Source organism: Lissotriton helveticus, chromosome 8 (assembly GCF_964261635.1).
Source record: "Lissotriton helveticus chromosome 8, aLisHel1.1, whole genome shotgun sequence".
Classification (NCBI taxonomy): Eukaryota; Metazoa; Chordata; class Amphibia; order Caudata; family Salamandridae; genus Lissotriton; species Lissotriton helveticus.
The window spans coordinates 1345120987-1345142180 of record NC_136069.1 but is presented as its reverse complement, the minus strand read 5'-3'; the positions used below and the strand labels follow the sequence as shown (position 1 = coordinate 1345142180).

General features: G+C 48.7%; 1 protein-coding gene across 1 annotated transcript in view; it reads left to right on the top strand.

The window, feature by feature from the left end:
- The window catches only part of TBX19 (T-box transcription factor 19), a 214169-nt gene that overhangs the window by 82551 nt on the left and 110424 nt on the right, over nt 1-21194 (top strand). Inside the window, exon 4 of the mRNA XM_078656193.1 lies at nt 11862-11923. Within this exon, the coding sequence (XP_078512319.1) occupies nt 11862-11923 (62 nt within the window). The remainder of the gene's footprint in view (nt 1-11861; nt 11924-21194) is intronic.

The window sequence follows — 21194 nt, the reverse complement described above, 5'->3', positions numbered from 1 at the left end:
CCTCGCAGCAAAGACCTTCGGAACCACGTCGACATACAGGGGTCGCTGAAGTGGCTGGCCGTCCTCCGGAATTTTCACACGAAGCTCCTCACGAACATCTGGCTTGGACCGTCACCGCTTGATATCGCCCCGAGTTAGGCGCCAACTGAGGTAACAGGTTTTTAGGAACCCGCTGGTGTCAGGGGATAACACCCGAAGACCTCTGAGTTCTCCCTTTTTCCGGACCACAGAAACAATGAGTCTTCTATCGCAGTCAAAGATCAAGTTTTATTGGTAGCTACCAAGTAACACGTGTCCCAGAAGTACACCACACGGAGAGTAGGTTTTGGGAGACTGTTCGTTTTTACAGAACCAGCCTTCTCCTTATATACAAGATATATGGCTTTAAGCAAGAATTCTTGAGTTTATGGTATGGCAATATACATATTTCTACAATAATACAAAGAGCGAAGTCATGTAAGCAAGCCCATATTTTAGATGTCCAGTTCGTTGATAGATTACCCAGTTAGGCCTGGAACTCCCATCAGATATCGATGAAACCTCAATAAAGAAAGGTGTAACCCAGTCATAAACCTGGCCATAAACAAGGAACGTGGACAGGTGCATGTTTGCAGAAAGCATGGTCTGTATGTAGTGAATTGTTCGTGGAATGTTATGCGTAGATGCTATCGCATTCGGCCACTGGGCGAGGAGCTGCCTAAACAGGTTTGGCCGAAGACAGTGGAGTCAGTTGGGACAGGTCAGGGGAAAGTCACGAAAGGTGGACGTGTCTATTTGGATCAAGCTCGACCTTTAATTGACTTATCATGAGGGCAAGATGCAAGATGGATGCCGTTCACAAAATGGAGTTTAAGGGATGGGACGGAAACTGTGATTTAGGGGTGTTGGCAACCCTCGATTGTAACGCAAATACATAGGAATGATGTCCTAATCATTATCGGTTCGTAGACACAAAAATCGTCTCGGTACGTTGAGGTTTCGTGACACGGGTATTGGACCTCGATATCGGGAGAACAACGGGGTCCGGATTTTGAGAACCACACAGAGATGGGCCCACAACCACACGGGCTGGCCGCTAAATAGCAACGCACAACATAAGAAGCAAACGATCACTTTCGTGCCAGGCACAAAGCATATACCAATTATTGCTCAAAGCATAGGACAGGACATAACAATTTTCTGTATTAATCATAAAAACAACGAACGCTAAACAAGGCGAATGCACATTAATCAAGTCAGCCCAGAAGGCGGAGGGGAGAGACACTAATCAGGAAGACAAAAGCAAATCAATGGGACTCGGCAAGGCCGGGGGGGGGGGCCAGCGGGGAGGGCAGGAAAATCCTAAAATAACATGAAAAAATTTTCGGGAACGTCAGCCTAGGGAGATAGGGTAACATCGGGAGTGTCAACCAAGGGAGGGGTACAAATATCTCCACGACATGCATTCCACTGACCCCAAATCTTCGTCCACGCCCTGGGTCTGCCCCTAGCCACATAGACGGTCTTCTCTCGGAACATGGACCAGTCCATGTTATCCTCCCACACCGAGACTTCGGGCGGTCTGGATGCGCCCCAGAGTTGCGCAATGTCCCGCTTCGCGACCATGTATCCCAAGGTCGCCCATCTGGTCTGGGCCACAGAATAGTCGGTGGGTTCCCACACGTTCAACAGGCATCGTCGGGCCTCAGGCCGCAGGGTAATACCAGTCACAACAGTCATCACCGCAAGCACATCAATCCAGTAGGCTGCTACCACCGGGCATTCCCAAAGAATATGCAGAAATGTAGCACTCATCCCACAACCACGCTTGCATAAGCCATCTGGGGAAAAACCCATCACAACCAGACGCGGACCAGTTACATATACCCGGTGGAGGATCTTAAGTTGGACCAAACGGAGACGGGCGGGGATGGCGACCTCTTTCGGAGAAGAGAGTGCCGACTGCCAATCCTCGTCATCCAAGTCCAATCCGTCACCGACCCAAACCTCCCTAAGTCGGACCAATAAATCAGCGCGATTATAAATCAGTTTCTTGTAAATAAGGGAGATAGTGCTATCGGGCAGGTGTCCATCCAGTATGCGATCCTCAAGGGGGGAGGACTCGGGCAGGGTCACATAAGGAGCCAGAACAGAGGTCAGGGCATGCCGGACCTGCAAATAACGAAAAAACTCTCTATCACTCAAGTCATATTCTGCCTTAAGGGCCTGGAAAGACTTCACTCTACCTTTCACACAGACATCACCCACTTTACATATACCAATCATATCCCAGCGGTCAAAGCCCTTAGTAGACCAGAGACATCCCAAACGTTCAGAAGCATAAAGCGGAGTCGCCATTGTCAGTCGGTTCTCCCATCCCAAACTCACATTCGCGGCATGCCACACATTGACTGCGGTCCTGGACGGGCCCACAAGATGGCGCCCGGCCGATCTGGAATAAAGCGCTCTATTAAAATCCCCTCCCGGCAGCTGGAGTCTATCCATCTCAAAGGCCGGATCTCGACCCGGGGAATACATTGCGTGGTTAATGGCAGACAGCTGGGAAGCCCAATAATATCTCTTGATATCGGGGAGCGCCATGCCCCCGTCATACCAAGGGATGGTAAGTTTCGCAAGGGCGATACGTGGACGCCCGTCCCAGATCAGTTGCCTTTGAAGACTCTCGATCTCTCGGAAATAGGTAGCGGGAATGTCGTCAAAAGAATTTTGAAGCGCGTAGAGGAATCGCGGCAAAGACATCATTTTAAAAAGGGCAGCCCTGCCCAGAGGAGACAGGGGTAGTTTACGCCAACGGGCCACATCCAGTCGCAGTCTAAGAAGCGGGGGGAGGAGGTTACGCTCGAACCGGAGTGAGGAGTCCAGCGTAATAAAGATCCCCAAATACTTGAAGCCAGATTGGACAACCTGGACAGGAAACCTGTCCGGTAATGGGGGCAAAACACCCGAGAGAACATACACACAGGACTTAGCCCAATTAATAACCAGACCCGAGTTAGCACCAAACGAAGTAAGAACGTCAAATAAGACATTTAAAGATTTACGCGGGGAAGTAAGATACAGAAGAATGTCATCCGCGTAAAGCGAGACGCGGTCTTCAAAATCCGGTGACCAACGGATCCCTTTGAGTGAAGGTTCCCATCGAAGCCACGCAGCCAACGGTTCCAGAGCAAGCGCGAAAAGCAACGGAGACAAGGGGCACCCCTGACGGGTCCCCCTACCAAGACAGAAGGGGACAGAAACCCGACCGTTCACCACTACCTGTGCCAAGGGTTCGGCGTATAACAACTTCACCCAACCAATAAACTCAGATCCAAAACCAAATTTCTCAAGAGCTGCCCAAAGATAGGGCCACTCTACCGTGTCAAAGGCCATCGAGGCGTCAAGCGAAGCCAAAATGGCCGGCTCCGTCAGAAGCCCCGCCCTCGCAACAGCTCCGTGGAGACGACGTAGGTTAAGAGCCGTGTTGCGATGCGGGATAAATCCGGATTGATCCGGATGAACCAAGCCACTAATGACCGTCAAGAGGCGGGTAGCCAGGAGCTTAGCCAGGACTTTGGGTTCAACATTCAACAGGGAAATGGGCCTGTAAGACGAACAAAGGTCCCGAGGTTTACCTTCTTTGGGAATAACAACTATCGTAGCCAGACGCTGATCATATGGGAGAATACCCCGTTCGCGGGATTCCAAAAACATGGTACGAAGATAGGGCGCCACCCTGTCAGGACTTAGCTTGTACAATTCAATTGGCAATCCATTCGGGCCCAAAGCTTTGCCCGAACGGAGTGAGCGAATGGCCGTCGCTATCTCGTCTGCAGTAAAAGGGGACTCCAAAGAGACTCGGTCTAAATCGGAAACACTGGGCAGAGCTATATCACGCAACAAAAGGCGAGAGTCATCAACATCCCGTTCAGACACAGGGGTATAAACCACACGAAAATAATCCGCAAAACATTCAACTATTCCAACCGGGTCTGTCACTCTCACACCGTTTGAAATCTGAATCACAGGCATCACACGATTCGCCCTCTCCTTCTTATCCAACCATGCCAATAATTTACCCGCTTTGTCTCCCACATCATACAAACGACCCTGTTGCTCTCGAAACATCAGTTTAGCCGCATCTGTGACCAAAGACTTATAAGCAAATTGTTTCAGACCCAGGGCGTGGAGTTTATCAGATGTAACATCCGATTCTAGGTCAGCCTCTATCTCAGCAATCTCCCTCTCAAGGTCCACCACCTCCCGATTCCTCGCCTTTTTGGATTCAGTAATAAGGGAAAGGGCCTGCCCGCGAATCACCGTCTTAAAGGCCTCCCACAGGGATACCGCAGAGGAGACGGAACCCTCGTTGTCTAAAAAATTATTATCCAAAGACTTAATCAAGAGATTGCGGGTCTCGGGGGAGGTGAGGTACCATGGGTTGATAGGAGCCACCCGGCCCGCCGCCTCCACCCCCACCTCAAAACAAAGCCAGAGCGGAGAATGATCAGAGATGCCCCGGGGGAGGTGTCTAATCTCACGAACCGCTGGCGACTGCGCCGCAGGCATCAGGAAATAATCCAGTCTAGACAGACTCCCATGGGCCCCAGAGTGGAAAGTCTATTGAAGCTGAGTAGGATGCATAAGCCTCCAGCAATCCACCAAGCCGAACGTATCCAGAAACCCACCCAGCCACTGTTGGGCCAAAGGGGTGTCCCTAGGGGGGTGGCGATCATGTAGACTGGAGAACACAGAATTAAAGTCACCCGCTATGAAGAGAGTACTATCAGGGAGGTTCAACAACACACGGCCCAAATCGGAAAAGGTAGAGGTCTGTAGACCGGGGGGCACATAAACGGCGCACAAGGAAAGGGTCCGACCCTCATAGCGACCCACGAGGACGGCATAACGCCCCCGATCATCAAGGATCACATCATCAATAGCTAGGGGGAGGGAAGCCCGAACAAGGATACCCACCCCCCTGGAACCCGTAGTAAACCCCGAATGTGCGGCGAGGCGATAGCCCCACCTATTCATTGCACGACATGTATTGCCCACTAAATGAGTCTCCTGTAGAAAAACAATATCTGGAGACAAACGTCGTAGACATCGCAACACCACACCCCGCTTAATACGATCCCCCAGACCATTAACATTCCACGAAATAAACCTCAACCCGCTAACCCCCATCCCACACAGCAACGCCGCAACCCCCCTCCAATGAGCATGACATCAAAAAAATCATTAGCAAGATAGAATCGCCTTGAGGACACAACACATAAACATCAAACTTCCCATCCACCCACCCCCCAACAATAAAGGAAACACCCCCCACCCTGCACCCCTGCAAGAAGCTAAAATGCCACCCCAACATGCAGTGTGCCTGTCGCCCAAGAACCCCCATTCTACAAAAAGACCCCGGAGGAGGAAAGGCTCTGGCCCACCCGCCACCCCAACAAGATAAATAACAAGGAAAACACACAGATAGTAGAGGCACTTAGGCATAGAATCCCAGAAGAAGTTACTTTACACGAGGACCCGGGCATAGACAAATAGTTCAGCTCTCTACACCACCCTCAGCACCACCCTTGTGGGCGGCGGACTCAGCCGCAGGAGGTCGGTCCGGCAGAGAGTCCAGCCAGTCATTCACAGAGTCAGGCCGATCAAAGAAAAAGGTTCGGTCATTGTACTCAACTCGCAGCCTGGTCGGAAAAAGCATAGCGTAGCGCAATCCCATGTCCCGGAGACGCTTCTTGACTCCACGGAAGCCCATACGCTGTTTCTGCACCTGTTGAGAAAAGTCCGGATAAAAGTTCACCGTGGCGTTCTCAAAGGCCACCGGGCCCTTCACACGTGATGCCTGCAGGATAGCGTCCCAATCCCTATAGTGGAAGAGTTTCGCAACAATAGGCCTCGGCGGGGCGCCAGGCTTACCCTGGCCTCCCGGAACACGATGGGCACGCTCCACTGCGAAGAATTTACTCAGCCCAGATGGAGAAAGGTAGTTCTGGATCAGGTCCTCGACCAGGAGATCAACAGAGTGCGGTTCTGGATTCTCCGGAACGCCAACCACACGCACATTACAGCGACGTGCCCTGTTCTCAAAGTCCTCCAAGCGCCGGGTCATGAAATCGTTCACCCTACGGAGGTTGCCAATCTCCGTCTGTATCTCCGAGACGTCTGCCGTGAGGCTGGATGATTTGAGATCCAATGACTTCACCTTCTCATTGGTTTTAGATAGGTCGGCCCGAATCAAGTTCACATCAATGGCCACTGTGTCGATTTTGTGGGCCAAAGCTTCATATTGTTGGCCTATCGTTTCCTTCATGCCAGAAATGGCGCCCATGATGTCCTGCAAGGACGGTTCCGTTGATGCGTCCACAATGTGGTCAACCGCACTTGGGCCAGGCAGGGCGGCTCCGGGGGACCCCTTCGCATGGGTGTAGCGGTCCATGACGTTAGACTGGACCGGGCCCCCACGCAGGGGCGTCTTGGTCTTTCGTGTCTCTCGGTCCCCTCTGCCCGCCATGTCGGAAACCACGTCACCAGGAGACTCACTCGACCCGATGGAAATGGCCACAGGAAAGCAGGTCTTCGGGACCAAAAGGCAGCTGCAAGGGTACCACTAGGAGAGGACCAGCCTGAAAGGAGAATAAGCCAGCCAAAGGCCCGACAGCCGTCTAGTGCGCCGGACCCAGCCCAGGCCAGACTCCCCTGCCAGATGTCTCAGTCTGAGGCAGAATCGAAACCGAAACTTAAGAGGGGGACCCACAAGTCCAATCCCCCTGCCGCTGTTGTTCAACTCCGAGACGGCCAGAGAGCCTCACCCAGTCCCGGGCGCACTGCAAGGGCGGGCCCCGAAAGTTCAAATCGCCGTATCTTCGGCGCCCCGGGTCCAAATCAAATTCCAAAAATCCCAGGAAGATCAGCCCAGCGTCCTCTACATAGATCCTCGTGAAGAATCAGGATATGTTCAGGATATCATGCCGGGAGTGGCGGGGGTCCGGAGAGCGCTGTGCTCACGCGGCCATCACGGATGCCCGCCAAGCTCCTCCTCCAGGCCACCACTTTTTAACTATGTCAGAACATGTCGAGCTTAGATGCTTTTCTTAATTACTTTGGTATCTCAATGAGCCGCATCATCTACGCCACCATTTCTTCCTTGTTTCTGTTAATGTCATCCAAAACCAGCACTTGCTTTAGGGTGGTGTGACCAGTGCATCTGCACCAGGCGCTGACTTTTGTGGAGGGCTCTGTGTTTAAAAATAACTTATGGGTTCAAAAGTACAGAAACTTCTTTGAGTGTCCAGGAGTTTTGAGGCAGCAATAAAAATGTCGCGCTAACTGATGATTAATGCTCCTGCTGGTAAGACATCCGAATTTTGTCTTGTGGCAGTTTTGACATATCATAAAGTAGTGCAGAGGGTTAATGTTCCAGCTGCAAAGAACGTGTACCATGCAGATTACAAAACTAAGTGTGAGTGAACTGTGAGTAGCACTTTAAAAAAATGAAAAGTATGCCAGAAAGGTGCTATGGAGAGATGTGGAGCACTCTTGGAGTGAGGCAGTGAAGGAATTTGTGGAAAAGGTGGTCTTGTGGGGTACGCCATAAAAGACTGTAGCACCTGACCCTGTCTGAAACAACTCATTTCACCCAATAGGCTCTCCATAATGTACACCTTGAAGTTTTACTCAATTTTACACAATACTAAACGTAGTTAGTGGAGCCTCCTTCCTGCTCCAGAGAGAGGTGAGCTGGCTTTAGGCTTAAAAGAGAATGGGCAGTTGCGTGATTGAGATTGTAAACATAATGATTGTACATGTGACTTGATTAGTTCTTCTGAGTTCATGGTTACCCTCCCTTGGCCCCAGCAATGTACTGATACTGGAGTGCTTTCTTGTAGCTTCCACGCCAGTGGGAGCTGGTGATTCCTGAGAGTGGAGGGATGTAATACATGCCACTGGGTCACCAGATTAAAAATTGACCTTACCTGCCCTCACACCAGGAATGGCACATGCAGGAAAGAGAGGTAGGGTGGGGGTATACTCGACAAATATCGACGTGGAAAAATGAAATAAATATTTAAATTTCACTCATCATCATCTGTCGAGTACCCACAGCCTGCCCCACCGCTCTTACCTGCACGGGCCGCTCCTGCCTCACACACAAATATACCTACACACTCACCCTCACTGCTTCTCACTCACTGGTGCACTTGCGTAAACACTTTCACAATCACTGACCCACACTCATACCTACTGGTGTACAGGGGTTCAGATTTGAACTCCTGGGGAATGGGTGTTCTGCTTTAAATAGTGCAGCAGTTGCACCAGGGCATCTGTGCCCTGGTGTTACTGCACCTGTTGCACCATTGATAGGTACGCCTCTGACTCATTCCCATTCCATCTCACAATATCACCCCTGCTTACTCTATCTATCTTACTCACACTGCTTTACTCACTGCCTCACTTTCCCTTATTCATACTCACTCTCGCTCTCTCATTGATTCTCACTCTTTTGTTCTCATTGAGACTCTCAAAACCCTTAAACTAACACTCACTCTATCTCACTCAATCTCACTCTCTCTCAATCACTGCCAAACAAACTTTCACTCACACATGCACAGAGAAACAACTCTGTTTTTGTTTACTTACGTTTCTTACATTGCTGGCAACTCAGATGCTCTGTGGCAGCAGCAGAGCAGGAATTTGGTGGTGGGCATAGGAACCTTCAAGCCATGATTCCTAAGAGAAGCTAGAAAGCAGGTCAGGGCCAGGTTTTAGAGGAAGACCCATCTCAAGCCCTCTCCCAACTTTTTGATAGGACTAGAAGCACAGCCCCATCAGAAGCTGGGATAGTGCTGGGGATCCGGCCCCTGTTTCTCTGTGTGGCTCCTCATTGGCCTCAGAGATGCACTCATGCAAGACCTGGCTATCCAATTTTAGGAGCTCTATTGTGATGCCTGTGGCATGAGCAGAACATATGCTAAATAAAAAGGAGTGTGCCTGTGGATTGTGATTGTAGTTTAACTAATCCGCTCACACACACAATCCAGACATCCTTCTACAGAGTGCTGTTTTTAAATAACACCCTGTACCTGGATTCTCGCTCATCTACTCAGCCCCCTCCTCCACATCCTCCTGTCACCAGGAGCCTTGTGGAGAGGCCGAGGGGGTTGACGGCACACTGCAGAGTTTATGTAATCATGAAAGTCGTGTTTGCATGAACAATGGTAAATTAAATTATATCAGTGTAATAATTCAATTTAACAGTGACTCATTGGGCTAATAGGTGACAGGTTTTGGAAATCGGGTTTTTGATTTGTGGCTGTAAACACTCTTCTCAAGCAACAACCACACTACCTTTCAGGGTGAATCACAAAAGTCACTAAATTAACCTGGCGTAAGCCTCTGGTAGTCTGGCCCAAAATCAGTCAGGCTTAATTTAAAGGCAATGTGTAAAGTATTCATGCAGCACTGAAACAGTAATAAAATGAAAACACAAGAAAAATCCCACAGCAATTTTGAAAAATAGTGTACATTTTAATAAATAAAATGACTCTAAAATTAATCAATCCAATCAGTAGAACGAGAGTTATGGGTTTCTAAAATCCTAAGTGTAAAATAGCGCCTAAAAGATCAAAGCACCAACCGTGAGTACCTGGCCACATAAGACAGGCGCAAAGTAAAAGGCCAACAGCAATGAAGCACGGTACTGCTGTATGAAGTGGACTGGGCCCAGTCACGACATATGTGCAGTCTTTGAAGAAGAAATTTTGAAGAAAACTTCCTGAGAAGGTAAAGTTCAGAGGCAGGAGAAGAAGGTGTCGTTTGGAACCACTGGGCAAAGTCGTGGTTAAGATGTCTATCTTTGGACTTTGTCACTTTTTTGGAAGTTAAATATCTCCAGCAGGACAAAAGTGCAAGCTGTAGACGACGAGGGCTCCATGAGGTCAAAAACCTTCACGAGAGGTCCTGCTGAACAGGATTTGTTCCTGCAGAAAAGAACATAGCGGGAGCTACCGCAGAGTCAGACAGACCAGCGATGTACCTTGGGCAAATCGGCAAGCATATAGGTCCAGGACTTCTGTCAGTTTTCAAGCCACTTTTTGGTGAACATCCCAACTTTTAGGGTTAGGCAGGAGCAATACCCTTAACAGCACAACCAAGTCCGGGACTAGGGTGGCACCTCTTGGAGGAAAGGGTTAGGAATAACTCAGAGTAGAGCTCAGGTGCAGGATTCAAGATCTCTGGAGCATGGTATGTCCCTGTAGTTCACACAGGGGGGCAACTAGACCTTGGAGTTACTCTGGGTGTCCTGGGTTTAAACAGCAAGGCAGGCATCAAGTAGCAGGGCAGACCTCTGAGGTACAAGACAGGTTTTCAGCAGCAGGGCAGTCCTCTGAGGGTCCAAGGCGGTCCTTTCGAAGTCCCCCACAGGTCCAAGAGTGTACTGAAGAGGGGCTCTGAAGGTCCAATATTCATACTTGTTGACAGCCTTTGAAGTTGTGGATTTCCCATAGTATCCCCACATCTTGTTCTGGATAGTTCGTCCCTTCCCCATCAAGGCTCCAAGAAGCCTGGGGTGACAAAAGACTAGTAACAGGTCTTTGTGTGGGAGGCAAAGCCCTTTGACATGTAAGTAGGGCTGGAAACAGCTCAGTCGCCAATCATCATGGTAGAATGGCCCACCCTGTCGATATCTAGTCCCCGTTGTGTCACTGTTTGAAAGGAATATGTTAGATTTGGGGGTCTCTAGTTGGCAGAGGTAGATGCCTTTGTCCAAATAGGGACCCTTGCGTCTAGTCAGGGTAAGGCGGAACACTCCTAAAATAACGCCTGCTCACCCCCTTGGTAGCTTGGCACGAGCAGGCAGGCTTATCACAGAGGTAGTGTGTAAAGCATTTGTGAACCCATACAGTAACCCATTGACAACACTACAGAAGGACACCACACAAGTTGTAGTATAAAAATAAGTATTTTTATATAGACTTAACACAAGACCACAAACGACAAAAAGCCACAATACTGTACTTCAAAAATGGTAGAAATATCTTAGTTCTCTTTAGATGTAAAATGCAACACTTTAAGTTCAATGTACCTTTGGATGCATAACGCTATACAACGAAAGTGTTGCAGGGAAGGTAATGCGTTGGTTTCTTACATGCAAGAACAGTGATGCGTCGGGTCCCTGTTGCTGCGTAGGGGAAGCGTCGGTTCTTCTCCGCCTAAGGAGGTGATGCGTCGGTTTCTTACTGCGCTTCCTTTGCGATGCGACCAGCAGCGCCGTGATGTGATGAAGATCCAGTGCAATGAAACAAACTTGTGTCTTTTCTTGATCCAACAACGATGCGTGCACGCCCGACGGGCGTGCAGCAAATCAACGATTCTTCTGTGCCGCGACAGGCCCTACGGCACACTTCTCCAGTGATGCGACGGTTGAGGCTCCCCTGCACTTCAGCAGGTGAACTGACCTGCATTACCCCGCTGGGACTAAAGGTTATTAATAACCTTGAAGGATATGGAATCACACAATCATGGCACAGGGGAGAATGATTGAGAGGAAGGATTATGGAAATATGGGTACAAGTAAGACTAAATTATCCCCAATCTTAATCCCAAATCCATCCATCCTAAATCTTCGTGTTCCCGCTCTTCCCATTCTACTCTCTCTTCCTCCGCTCCTTGTTACAAATAGTTTTTCCAAAATAAATTGGCTCAGTCTACTTGACCCCTTCTATTTTTAATAGGCAAGTATTGCTGATAGCAAGTGAAAGGAAGAGTGCACATATGCATCTATTAGGAGTCAGGTGTATGAGCACAATTCTTCTTTTTAATGAGTACATTGTAGCATTTAACACCATTTTCCTTCTAATTTCTAGATAACGGCCCTCAAAATCAAGTACAACCCTTTTGCTAAAGCGTTCCTGGATGCAAAAGAAAGGTGAGTTAAAAAACAATTTGCACTTTTCACTGTTCTGAGGATTGGGGAAGAGATAGCAAGCAGTGTGAATGTGATTTGCTGGTAGATGTACTCCTCCCTGCTAGCAGGTTTGAAGTTGAAAGTGATTATAGATCTTTCACCCTTAGGTCAAAGAAAGAAGGATAAATATCTTGTGCATTAGGTTTAGTTATGGGCTGGAAACCGCTTTAGATCTCTCCCCGAATTTACCTTTATGACTGGTGTCTCCAGACATGTTTACTCCTGTAGCGAGGAAAACCCCATGGAATGGGTCATACCTTTGTGGACCTGGGATTATCAGATGTAAAGCTTTGCTTAATGAACAATCCAAAAAGTTGTGACTGGTAGTGCATGGATCCCTGATCAGGGCATAAGGTGGGCCTTTCCCCGTCACATTTCCCAATAAGGCTCAAGCCCCTATAAAGGACAAAAACTGCAACAGCAACAGCGAGTCCTAAAATCTTGCTGAGTTCAACCAATATGATGAATTACAACTTCAAAATGGAAGCTTAGTACAAAGAAATGCAGTTTGGAGAAAGGGGTGTAGAGATTTCTGTGGCCCATATATAGTAATTACAATGCAGTTGGGGTGAGGATATAAAATATTCTGATGCTAGCACTTCTGGGGCCCTATTATGTAAAGGGCATACTTTCCCTTTTTAGTGCCCAGCGCACCTTGAAACAGGTGGAACTCGCACAAACAGGAAAAGTGCACCCTATTACATGGAATAAACTGCCCCTTACATGTTAGTCACCCCTAAGGTAGGCCCAAGGTACCCCTGTGAGCAGGATGCAGTGTATGTGAAAGGTGGGACATGCCCTAATGTGTGTGGCATGTCCTGATGAAACACTGCAAATTTAGTTTTTCACTATTGTAAAGCTATCTGTCCCCATAGGATAGAATGGGGAGTTTGCTCATAACATCTTATGAGCATTACGGCCCGTGAGAACAAGATAGGAAAATAGTTTGATATTCCTGATCTCTGAATGTTAATATGCATCTTGTAGTGGCTGTGATTTTTAATTCTGGGTTTGAAAATACCACTTTTAGAAAGTAGGTATTCTCTTGACTAACCATCCAGTGTGCCTCTGCTAGGTTGCGTATTGACTGTATGGCTTTGGAGTGACAGGGACTGGGGATGTGCATTCTGCTCAGACAGCCACTTGGGGCGGGTTAGTTGTGTCCTGCCTTTCGAGGGCGAGTCAGGACTTGGCAGAATAAACCTGGGCTGTATTCAGAGTAGAGGGAGGAGATTGCTTTTGCACCTGAATGGGCCTGGTCTGCCAAGGACAATGATTTCCCCACTTCCTGCCAGGAAGCTGGAAGTGACCCCCCTCCCTCCCCTCCCTGTACAGCCCTTTCTCCTCTCTTCTCCCCATACATTTGGCCTTCATTTGACCCCCCTCCTTCCCCCCCCACCTCCCACCCTACCTCTCTACTCCTCAACTGTATCTTCCTATTTTTGATCTCCACTCATCCCCTCTGTTCAACACCAGTAGAAATATCTCTCTTCCCACTACTGTATCACCATTCACTCCTATCGACCACTATCTTTCCCCACTTCTACCCTTGCTCCCTACTACGCACCCCGTTCCCCCACCCCTCCCCATCCTCCCTCACCCTCTGCACTCCCTCCCTTATCCTTCACACCACCCAATATTCCGTGCTCAGCCCTCCTCCACCTGGAAAATAAGCTTGATTCTCTCATCTCTTCCATTACCCAGGTTGTAGTGTCCATCTCACTTTTAAGCAAAAAGATATCCCCCCCTCCCTAACAACCTCCCGAGGAGTTCCGTGCTCCTCTGCAGACACCAACTTACTGGACAGTTACAAGACTATCAACGTCACTCTCCCGCCACCTTCCTCTCCTAATAATTCTAGTCACCTCACGATTCAGACCATCTCATCTGTCAGAACTAACCAGCCTTCTTCTTCCCGGGCACCCACACTCAAGAATCTTACACCTATCTCCCTTAACAGCCCAAACACACCCATCACCAAAACAGTTGTGGCAGAACTGCACGGTTTGCTCCACAACTGCAGATCTGCAATCAAATAATAATAATAATAATAATAATAATAATAACTTTATTCGGATTTTTTTAAAGATCCATAAAAGCAGTGCATAATAAAAAAATCTACTGTACGATGTATTTACAAATAACATGCAATATACATAAAAGATTAGGTAGTTTATACAGTACTGTTATTTAGAGGTTTTTTCTGTGTCTGTATATACATTTCAAAAAATTAAGAACGTGGTAGCACGTGGCTTCAGTGTCCAAAAGCTGCAAACTCAGCATGGCTGCTCGACATTGTCTAAGACCCCAAGATTTTAAAAGAGCCAGTAACCAAACTTTGCGGTGTTCCTGATAAAATTTACAGAACAAAACGGTGTGAAGAGTGGTTTGTGTTGATTCCCCGTCACAGGGACAAAGAGGTGGATTTGAGTCCCAGACGTTTGGGGTTGGAAAGGCTACCAGTTTATGAAATATGTTCAGTCTAAATCTTATCAGAAGGTATCGGTCGAAATTGCCAATGTTAAGAGTTAAATAGGGCGGAATTAAAAAGGTGGTTTGGACCGTTATTGCGTGCTGAACGGATCCTTTCCCTGCTTCTGATTGCAATCTCAAGTTTCCCAGGTGGTCCAAGGCTCGTGTTTTTAAGTTGTTTTTTGAAAGTTCTCCAATTTTTTCGGGGTTTAGATAATATTGTTCTATTCCGAGATCAATTAGGAGTTTCTGGATATAGGCTAGCCATTTGATTTTTAGGGCGTAGTCCAGGGACATTGCATCTGCTAATATTGTTTTTGTAAGGTCGTTTTTTTCTGAAGTCCAGATGCGACGCCATAAAAGTAGCGGTTGTATTTTCGCGAGGTCTTCGATATATGGAACGCCCAGTTCTATGTGGCAGGCGTAGGTCGAGGCTCGCTTAGGGGCTGATAAGAGGAATCTAAAAAAATTGTTTTCTGCGATTTGCAGGGAAGTAACATCCGTGTGACCCCATAATCCTGCTCCATATAGAGCTGTAGATTGGCATTTGGCTTTATATATAGTCATCAGTTCCATGGGTGGGCGTTTTCCTAGTTTTTGTGAGAACGACACCAGTGCGGCCAATGCTCTTTTAAAGCAGTGTTTCCTTGCTTCTACTGCTGCTTTCCAAGAGAGCTTGTTATCTATCGTCACTCCTAGATAGCAGTATTCGTTTGTGGAGTCTATTTTTTGGGTGTCAAGATAGATGGTTTTTTGGTGTTTTGTCCCGACCCCGGCCATCATTACGAAAGTCTTTTTTACATTTATGTGAAGGTCTAGGGTTCTCATGAACTGAGAGTATCTGTTGAGGGATTTTTGGAGTTCACGGGGGGTTCGTGCTAGGAGGACAGCGTCATCCGCGTAGAGCAGAGCGGGGATCGGGCGATGTTTAGCCTGCGGGAGATCTCGGGCACCCTTCAAAAGCTCCACCTCCAAGTTGTTTGTGTAGAGGGAGAAGAGGAAGGGTGCCAGGACACATCCTTGTCTGACCCCACGCTCCACTCTAAATGACGCTGTCAGTTCCCCCTTTGTGCCAAATCGGACTCTTGAGGATGGGTTAGAATAAAGTTCCCTTAAAAAGTTCAGGAGTGGCGGATCAACCCCCATTTGTGCTAAAAGGGACCATAATTTGGTATGGGAGACGCAGTCGAAAGCCGCGGACAAGTCCACGTAGGTCATATAGAGTTTTTCTTTTTTGGCTTGTACGTATTTTCCAAAAATGACCGAAAGATTTAGGGCTTGTTCCACGGTTCCTAGGCCTTCTCTGAATCCGAATTGGAGGTCAGATAGTATACCTCTCTCTTCTACCCAATCCTGAAGTCTCTCTAGGATCACTCTGCCTGCCATTTTCCCCAATGAGTCCAACAATGAAATTGGGCGATAGCAAGCAGGGTCCTGGCGATTTCCTTTCTTAAATATTGGCACCATAATGGACCTTGTCCATGACTCCAAGATTCCTTTTTTTGCCGTTGCGGTGCACACCCTTGTTATGATTGGGGCCCAGAGTTCTGTTTTATATTTAAAAAAGTCCGCTGGAACTCCATCTGGGCCTGGAGCTTTTCCTTTTTTGGTTGAATTCAGTGCCAGAAGGATCTCGGAGATTTCGAAGTTTATATCTATAGGGTATGGTAGAAATGGTTCTTTCTCCTCTTCCGTCTCTTGAACTGAGGGTGGTTTTTGAAAGATTCTAGTAAAATGTGATACCCATTCTGCAGCGTCTATTGCGACTTCGATTTTTGGGCACTTGTCATCAACCAAGAAGGGAGTTCTTATAATTCGCCAGAAGGCTTGGGAGTTTTTTTCCTGTGCACTGGTATGGAGTTCATTCCAGAGTGCTTGCTTAAGTTCCTCTTTTCTCTTTTTCCTGCTTTTGTGATAATCGCTTCTGAGAGTGGCTATAGAGCGTTGATCCCTTTCGTCTTTGTTTAGGGCTAGCTTCAGCTTTGTATGAGCCTTTGTACACTCTTGGTTGAACCAGCCTTTAGGTCGTGGTAGTCCAGTTTTTTGTTTTGCTGTAAGTAAAACCTTTAACTTATCCATGATCTGGGCAAAGTTGTTAAGAAGCTCCTCGTCTTCTGTTGATGCGTCCAAACAGATTTTAATTTGAGGGTAGACTGACTTTATCAGCTCTTTAGTCAGTTCTTCTGGATTTATCCTTCCCCACTTTATTGAGTACCCGTTTAGTTTGTCCATACTTATATTTTCCTGAGTCAGTGCCTTGGCTATTGTCATTGGAGGGCATTGTTGGTAGTTTATTATCACTTCCAGTTTTAGTATTGCATGATCGCTTTGGGGATTCGGTTTGACTTCGAAGTTTTTCACTCTTGGTTGCAAGGATGCTGATATTATTATGAAATCAACCGTGGTGCTATAACCTCTTCCTAAGTATGTCGGTGCTAGTGAATTAGCTCCATGGTCCAAAGTGTTCGCTACTTGGAGATCCAACTCTGATAAAAGGTCGTTCATTTGTCTGCCCATGTTGTTATGCGAAAAGTGAGTGAGGGAAAGGCCTACCTCTGTCACCATGCCAGAACACTTTTGTTTTGGTTGGGTACAGGCGTGAAGGTTAAAATCGCCTGCCCATATTATGGTTGTCGGGCCTCTTTCTCCTTGTTTTGTTCTGAGGGAGGTTAATATTTCATGGAGGTGGGTCAGGACTCCATGAAACTCTGGTTCATCCAGGTTGTTATAAAAATTAATAATAACTGTTGACTCTTTTTTCTGCAGAAAAAGACCAAGGATCTGTAAATTAGAGTCCAATTCAATGACCTTTATTTTTATATTTTGAATAGTGTTGGCTAGATAAATACATAATCCTCCCTTTGGTCTACCCATCTGGCCCGACTTCGCCAGGGAAGAGTATGTCTTGTACCCCTGTAAGTGATGTTCTTGTTGTGCCCACGTCTCCTGTATGCATATTATTTGGTGACTGTGCGCGTGGTACATAATTGTCCCATCCTCCACTTTTGTCCTTAATCCTGCAATGTTCCAGGAGATCAGGCTTAGAATTGTGGGATTGTTCCTTGAGGTTTTAGCTATTTTTGGTTCCTTAAAAATCTCTGGGTTTGAAGGGACTGGTGGGGAATCCGGGGGTCCCGGTAGGTCGGTGCTATTTGGGGAGTGTTCTTCTAGCTGTGGTAGTCAATCGACGCACTCAAGGGCACTGTACTTATTTGCTAGGGGAAGACCATTCCAGTCATCCCAACGTGGGGGATCACTTCGGTTTCTCCACTGTTCTTGACCTCTCCATTCCTCCCTTTCTCTGCCTTGATGGTTAGGGCCTAGTAGATTGGAGGAGGGGAGCCGACCTTGCCAAGGCTGCTGCCATTGATGAGTAATTTGTTGCATGGGTTGAAGGGGTTGCTGCCACTGTTGGGAAGTGTGATATAGATATTGAGGGGGTTGAGAAGGTAGTTGAGAAGTGTAATGAAGAGTTTGAGGAAGTTGAGGAGGTGGTTGCCACTGGAAAGTTGTTTGTTGTGGAGCTTGTGGGAATCGGGGAATGTGTGGGGGCTGCTGGCATTGGTGCGTTATGTGTTCTGCGGGATTTATGAGCCCTCTATTTAATGGGACTGTGGAGCGGGGAAAATTTTGTCGGGAGGATGTGGGTAGAAAATAGCACAGGGGAAGAGGATTTATTTGGGTGGCAGGTCCACTGCTAGGTGTGTTACAGATGTAATTTGCTGCCCCTATCTCCCTAAATTTGATGGTAATAACATCACCCGCTATGGTCTTCATGTTTCTGCCCACCCATTCTCCTCTACGTACAGAGAGGATGTCACCCCTGATGTAAGCAGGTAAGGGTTTATGAAGTTGGAGCCACTGGGCGCATTTGTTCTTCAACTCTACGAAAGTTTCTCTTGCACCCTCCTTCAGTGGTGGTACAGATGTTAACACCACCACGAAGGGGGAAGTTTCCAGCGGTAAGTTAATTATTTTTGGGCGAGACTGCTTTGTCTTAGATTCATACGATTTCTCTAAGAGGGGAGTTGCTGCTGGGATGGTGGTGTTCCCAATTGTGCCTTTTGGCTGTTGGTTGTTTGTTTTGGTTGGACCCAGTGGTGCTACTAGTGTATCGGGGGCGGGATCTACTGCTATGGGGGTGACTGGAGGAGCGTCTGGTTTACTCCCTTTTTGGGTTGGGAGCCATGTCACTGACGCCTTACTAGCTGGTAAAGTATGAGGCTTAGTCAATGTGCCTATTGCGTGTTTGGTACAGGATGTGTTTTTAGAAATTATTTCTTTTACCCCATGCGTTTGAGCGGGGCCATAACCGCCACATTTCGAATTAATTAGTGAGGTGAGTCTATCCAGCTTCGATATTAAAGGTTTAATTTGTGCCGCTATTGTGGCCTCAAGGTCTGATTTAAGGTCTATTACCATATTTTCCACCCAACAGGGTATACCTGCCGCGGAATTAGGAGTGGGCGTAATCAAGTTATGATTCTTGGTTTTGGCTTGAGGTTTTTCCTTAATGTTTGGCATAGCCTTGGTGAAAATGGAGGTATCGTTCCTTGTTTTCGTCGGTTCTAAGGTCGCTTCAATATCGGGTAAGATGGATTGACTAATTACGCTCTGCTCTGGTTTGTCAATTGGTGATTGGCAGGCTTCTAAGTCTGGCGTTGCCTCAAGGTCGACATATGAAATATCTGAGTCTGACTGGGTCACAGATAGATCAACAGCGTTTGGGACAGTCAGCATGGGAGCGGTATTTAGGGGTAGTGGTAGAGAGCAGTTGTTCATGGCCTGGTTGGCGGGGGAACTTGCAGTTGCAAGAGAACCCAGGGAGGAACGTTTAGCCTGCATAAGGACCAGGGAGACTCTTTTCTCCAGCAGGATAATGCTCTTATCGATGGTATCATTGACCCGGGATATGAAGAGATCTATGGGACCGGTTACTTGTGCCACTACTGTAGCTTTTTTGGTGTTGCTTCTGGTTTTGGGACGCATAGTACTCGACTACGATATAAGTCAAAAAACCGCGAGGTAAGCCTCACAGAATGTAATTGGTGAATCCTAAGTCTGGCCACTCTATGTTGGAATGTAGGGTAAGTATCACTGAGGCGCCTACCTTGCATATGATGGAACAGAATAAATGCAGGGGGTCTGGACCGTGGCCGTCCTCTGCCGTCCTCGAACGGCCTCAAACGGCCCGGTCTTTGCCCTTTCTTCGCCCGGGCTGCGTCCCGCGCTGCGGGAGGCGGAAGTTGTGATATAGGGGGCGTGGGGCGGGCCAGCAGGGAGAGCGGACCGGAAGCTCTCCGTCGGTCTAGCAGGGACTTCTGGGAAATGAAGTCCCTGCACGCTCGCAGCCCCGCTGACGCCTCGCGCCCACAGCCGCCTTACCGCCAAAGGAGATGCCCTGCAATCCTGGTGTCCACAGCCTGCGTCGATGCGGCACCCGCAAAGCGGGTGCAGCGAGGGGTGGGCTTGGAACGCTGTTTGAAAGGTGAGCAAAGTGCCGCTGTGCCTTTGGATCTGGAAACTGCCACTGATCCTGGAATAGGTGTCCCGCACGTTGGAGGTCAGAAACGCCTCTTAAGCACCTCGTGGGGGGGCGGGGGGCGGGCCAGCAGGGAGAGCGGACCGGAAGCTCTCCGTCGGTCTAGCAGGGACTTCTGGGAAATGAAGTCCCTGCACGCTCGCAGCCCCGCTGACGCCTCGCGCCCACAGCCGCCTTACCGCCAAAGGAGATGCCCTGCAATCCTGGTGTCCACAGCCTGCGTCGATGCGGCACCCGCGAAGCGGGTGCGGCGAGGGGTGGGCTTGGAACGCTGTTTGAAAGGTGAGCAAAGTGCCGCTGTGCCTTTGGATCTGGAAACTGCCACTGATCCTGGAATAGGTGTCCCGCACGTTGGAGGTCAGAAACGCCTCTTAAGCACCTCGTGGGGGGGCGGGGGGCGTGCCAGCAGGGAGAGCGGACCGGAAGCTCTCCGTCGGTCTAGCAGGGACTTCTGGGAAATGAAGTCCCTGCACGCTCGCAGCCCCGCTGACGCCTCGCGCCCACAGCCGCCTTACCGCCAAAGGAGATGCCCTGCAATCCTGGTGTCCACAGCCTGCGTCGATGCGGCACCCGCGAAGTGGGTGCGGCGAGGGGTGGGCTTGGAACGCTGTTTGAAAGGTGAGCAAAGTGCCGCTGTGCCTTTGGATCTGGAAACTGCCACTGATCCTGGAATAGGTGTCCCGCACGTTGGAGGTCAGAAACGCCTCTTAAGCACCTCGTGGGGGGGCGGGGGGCGGGCCAGCAGGGAGAGCGGACCGGAAGCTCTCCGTCGGTCTAGCAGGGACTTCTGGGAAATGAAGTCCCTGCACGCTCGCAGCCCCGCTGACGCCTCGCGCCCACAGCCGCCTTACCGCCAAAGGAGATGCCCTGCAATCCTGGTGTCCACAGCCTGCGTCGATGCGGCACCCGCGAAGCGGGTGCGGCGAGGGGTGGGCTTGGAACGCTGTTTGAAAGGTGAGCAAAGTGCCACTGTGCCTTTGGATCTGGAAACTGCCACTGATCCTGGAATAGGTGTCCAATCTGCAATCTGCAATCAAACACAAACTGGAAATTTCTGACACTATCACCCACCACAATCTTGACATGTTCTTCCTCACTGAGACCTAGTTTAACGACTCCTCCCATACTTTGTTTGCTCTTCTGATACCCACTGACTACTCTATCCTCAAAAATGACAGAACAGACAAAATTGGGGACGGTGTCGCTATCATCTTCAGA